The sequence below is a fragment of the Arachis ipaensis genome, chromosome B07, assembly GCF_000816755.2.
Source record: "Arachis ipaensis cultivar K30076 chromosome B07, Araip1.1, whole genome shotgun sequence".
Lineage (NCBI taxonomy): Eukaryota > Viridiplantae > Streptophyta > Magnoliopsida > Fabales > Fabaceae > Arachis > Arachis ipaensis.
In genome coordinates this window covers 21959003-21962899 of record NC_029791.2, presented here as the reverse complement: position 1 = coordinate 21962899, position 3897 = coordinate 21959003, and the positions used below count along the sequence as shown (strand labels likewise).

General features: G+C 34.3%; 1 protein-coding gene across 1 annotated transcript in view; it reads right to left on the bottom strand.

Annotated features, from left to right (window-relative positions):
- The window catches only part of LOC107606900 (E3 ubiquitin-protein ligase listerin), an 11975-nt gene extending 8084 nt beyond the window's left edge, over positions 1-3891 (bottom strand). Inside the window, exons 1-7 of the mRNA XM_021107482.1 lie at positions 3784-3891; positions 3247-3309; positions 2737-2814; positions 2506-2597; positions 1829-1931; positions 1019-1171; positions 4-50 (exon numbers count right to left, since the gene is read on the bottom strand). Coding sequence (XP_020963141.1) covers positions 4-50; positions 1019-1171; positions 1829-1931; positions 2506-2573 — 371 coding nt within the window. The 5' untranslated portion in view covers positions 2574-2597; positions 2737-2814; positions 3247-3309; positions 3784-3891. The remainder of the gene's footprint in view (positions 1-3; positions 51-1018; positions 1172-1828; positions 1932-2505; positions 2598-2736; positions 2815-3246; positions 3310-3783) is intronic.

Sequence of the window (3897 nt, the reverse complement as noted above, 5' to 3'; positions counted from 1 at the left end):
ATTAGAACATCAAGAAGTGTGGCCAATGCTAGCAATGTTGATGATATCACCTGTAAAACCAAAATGGAGAAGCCTCAGGAAATAAAAATTAATGGTCTAACAAAGAAAATTCAAATATGTAAAATACTGAAAATACTGAATATCCAAACTGCAAAGTAAAAGAAAACAGGTGAGATAACAGTAATAATAGTAAGAATGGTGCAGAAAAGGGGATGAAAAGAAAACAATAAGTATGTGCCACTCAAATCAGGTACAATTTAGTTGGGGCTACAGGCACATATACTCAGTTCTTGTGATTCATCAACATGGGTCTAGTTTAAAAAAAATAATAAATCACTCCGAGAGGATAAAACTTCTAGACGCATCAGGATGTACTTATATCCTCAACCATTCATTACTTTGGACGAATATTAACAGACCCAGAATATATTGATGCATAATAAGTGAAATACTCCTCTTATCTATTTATCAGTGCCTTTTAAGGATTTTGCATAAGATTAAGGGTGTTACTAAACAGGCAAAGATATAGAATAAATATGGCTTTTACAATTTATGACTGGATTGACAAAACAGAGATGCATTGTACTTTGGATGTTCAATGAAATCAAAAGTCTGTTTATTTCTTCCTGGTTCCAGGTAAATCCTCTCTCCGTGATGATTTCTATGGCTTCTGGATAATCTGACTAATTTGAACACAAGATAATCTCAAAAACACCAAAATAGGTCTCTGCATATAAACAGATTCTAATTGTATATCCAACCATACCATGGAAGCAAAATAGAAAACAAGCCTGAAGTGAAGGTGTCCACTGTTATTTTAAATTTTTTTCAAAAACATACCCAAGAAAACACTTATCTAGAACCTGCTATGCCAAAAAGGGGACTTGCATCCTTACAATTTACAACTCAGGATACTATCTATCCTAGTCAATAAAAAAGATGAAGCAGTGTTAACCAATAAAACTGAAAGTTCAACTTAAAATGTTTTATATATAGAAAGGTGATTTTTGCTATACACCTGCTGGTAAATCTCTTCCAGCTCATCCGAAGCTACAGCCTTGTCAGATAAATTTTGTGGTGTGAGTTTTAGGTTTTCTTCTAAATACATGAATATCTCTGTTGTGCATAAAATCAAAGCATCAAGTCTTTTTTCGTGTGCGGGGAAGGCTGCCTGCCAAAATTAAACAAAGAATCAACCACATATATCACAAAACATAATTGAGGATCATTGCAAATCATTTTGAACACCAAACCATAGTTCATAAATATCTTTTACATATATATGAGGACTTTACAAAGTTAAGTGCAACTTTACAGGTTAGAGTATTCAGTATATGACGGTGACAATACTATCCAGAAAACCTTTCCTCCATCATAGAACTTCATCTGAGAGCAGTGGAGGGGAAAAATAAACAAATAAAAGATTTTATATTTCAACCAAAACAAGAACTACAATCTAGGATTTAATGAATATATCAATCAACTGGAAAATCAAAAGGAGTTGAGTCTTTTCTAATGTAAAATCACTAATCATAGAAGAAGATTCTCCTTGTGGCTCCCTCCTCAATTCCACAAAAACTGTAATATAAAAATTAAAGTGAACACTAGAAGTTCTGAGCAATAGCTAGCCATTAATCCTTCTACACATAATACTCAAGTAAATATTCGACAGATCATTTGTGTTACCCACAGAACGAAGTTGAAAGCACATGCATGAATGAAACAAGCAACAGATTCATAAAAAATATAGCTAATCTTTTCTACTTCCAACAATGAAATGGGATCATTTAAAACAAACAGTAGTTAGATAAAAACCAATGTAGCAAACCTGCAAAGACCTTTTTGCTGCCTGAGAAACTTCATAGGCTGGATCAAATTGCGCAAACCACCATGGTCCCATCAAAGTCTTCAGATGTGGAGCCAAATCTCTCCTGAGAAAGGGGTGAGAAGTCAAATATAAAATCTCTGTGAATGATGTCCACTCCAGCATATTCAGATAAGGATCAGGTATTGATGGACAAATAATATAAATAAATAACTAACAATAAAATTCATTCAAAAAAAATTTAGTTGTTGGGTACACCTAAAGAAAAGATATCCACTCCAGCATATTCAGATGTATTAATGGACAAATAACACAAATAAATAACTAACAATAAAATTCATTCAAATAAAATTTAGATGCTAGGTACACCTAAATAAAAGGATATCTGGTTACTAAAAGCTCCCACCTAGTCAGAAAAGCTTTTGTAGATGTTGGTAGACTACATAGATGTTTGGCTTCTCAGAAGCTATTGATGAAAGCATTCAAATGGCAGAATTAAAACTAGAAGTTCAGTGAGTATCACACCTACTAACATCCAGCAATGAAGTGTGAAAATAACTTACATTAATATTACTTAAGAAGGGTAAAAAATACCAATATACTTTTTAAACTTGCATGCATTCAGATAGCATAAAGTTATACAGTAGAAAAAGCAAGATGTGCCTGGAAAAAGTTCTAACCCAATAGAGACAACAAGAGTGGTCATTGTATCATGAGTGGCCCGCCGAACCTCCCTATTGTAGTCCATCAATAGCTTTTTATATTCAAATGCCTACATAAGAGCAATTTACATAGCATGATATCAAAATAAGTGTCTTTGACACATGAGATGAGCACATTTATAATTTTTAATAAGGTCATAAAGCCATTTGATGGCACAAATGAATTATCATCATATTAAAATTGCATACCCATTGGGGAACAATTAGAAGAACGTCCTTTGCAGATTTTTGTTGAAGCAGCACAGATAAAGCTCCCAACGCCTTAAGCTGCAAATAAAGAATAAAAATAAAAAAGGGGGACAGATAAAGGGCAAAAACAGCAAAATCAATGAGATACTGGTACCATATAACATAAGAATAGATTCATGACCAGACCAACCACAATGATCACTGGAGACACTGAATAAATCATTAAGCCAAATTAGAAGCATCTCAACAACAGATAGCAAAATAGTAATAGACACAAGTGGCAGTGGCACCATCATCTTTAAAGGGAGCAAACATCAAAATCTATACAGTTCCATTACCTTTAAGCATGCTTTATTTTTTATCATCTATGATTGGCTAATTCATAAAGCTGGAAAGTTGCAAGCTCAAAGAGGAACAGGACAAGGTGCACCAAAAGATGCACAAAGAATATCATAACTAGTTCACATGACATTGTCATCAAATAGTACCCCAAGTTGATCCAAAAATTACCTTAGTAGTGGGATCCTTCCTGCCTAGCCTCTTCAAGTGCACCGCGATTTCGCTATCTACATCCTGCATATCAAGACAAAAACAATTTAGATATTAAAGAAAGGTATAAAGCATTAATGACAACGTTATTTCATTAAGAGAATGGTCATGACCCAACCAAGAAACTTGGATCCTCTAAAGTGTAGAAGGTAAAGGGTGACATTTAAACCATTGATGGGAAAACTAAAACCATTGATGAAAAAATTGAATTTTCGAGATATAATTAGACATAAGATCATGCACAACCAATCATGTATTCTGTGCCATTAAATTTTTTAAATCGACAGTTCAAATATTACACTTTACTCTTTAAAGTACACACTTCAGAGGAGCCTGATCATTGATTAATAACTGAGATTAAAGCTACTAACATTAATCACAATAGCAATATGCTTATTTGATATACACAAAACAATCATGGTTAATTCAAACTCAGCTCGTACAGTTAAGAATCTAGAATGCTAAATAAAGAGAGAGAAAGAATCCGTAGGGACATACGGGAAATGGGAGAGAGTCGTCGGTAGAAGGAGAAGGATCAAGGCGTGAACTGCCGACATAACCACCGAATCCGACGGCGGCTGCGGCTGCGGCGGAGGAAGAAGAAGCTGACGT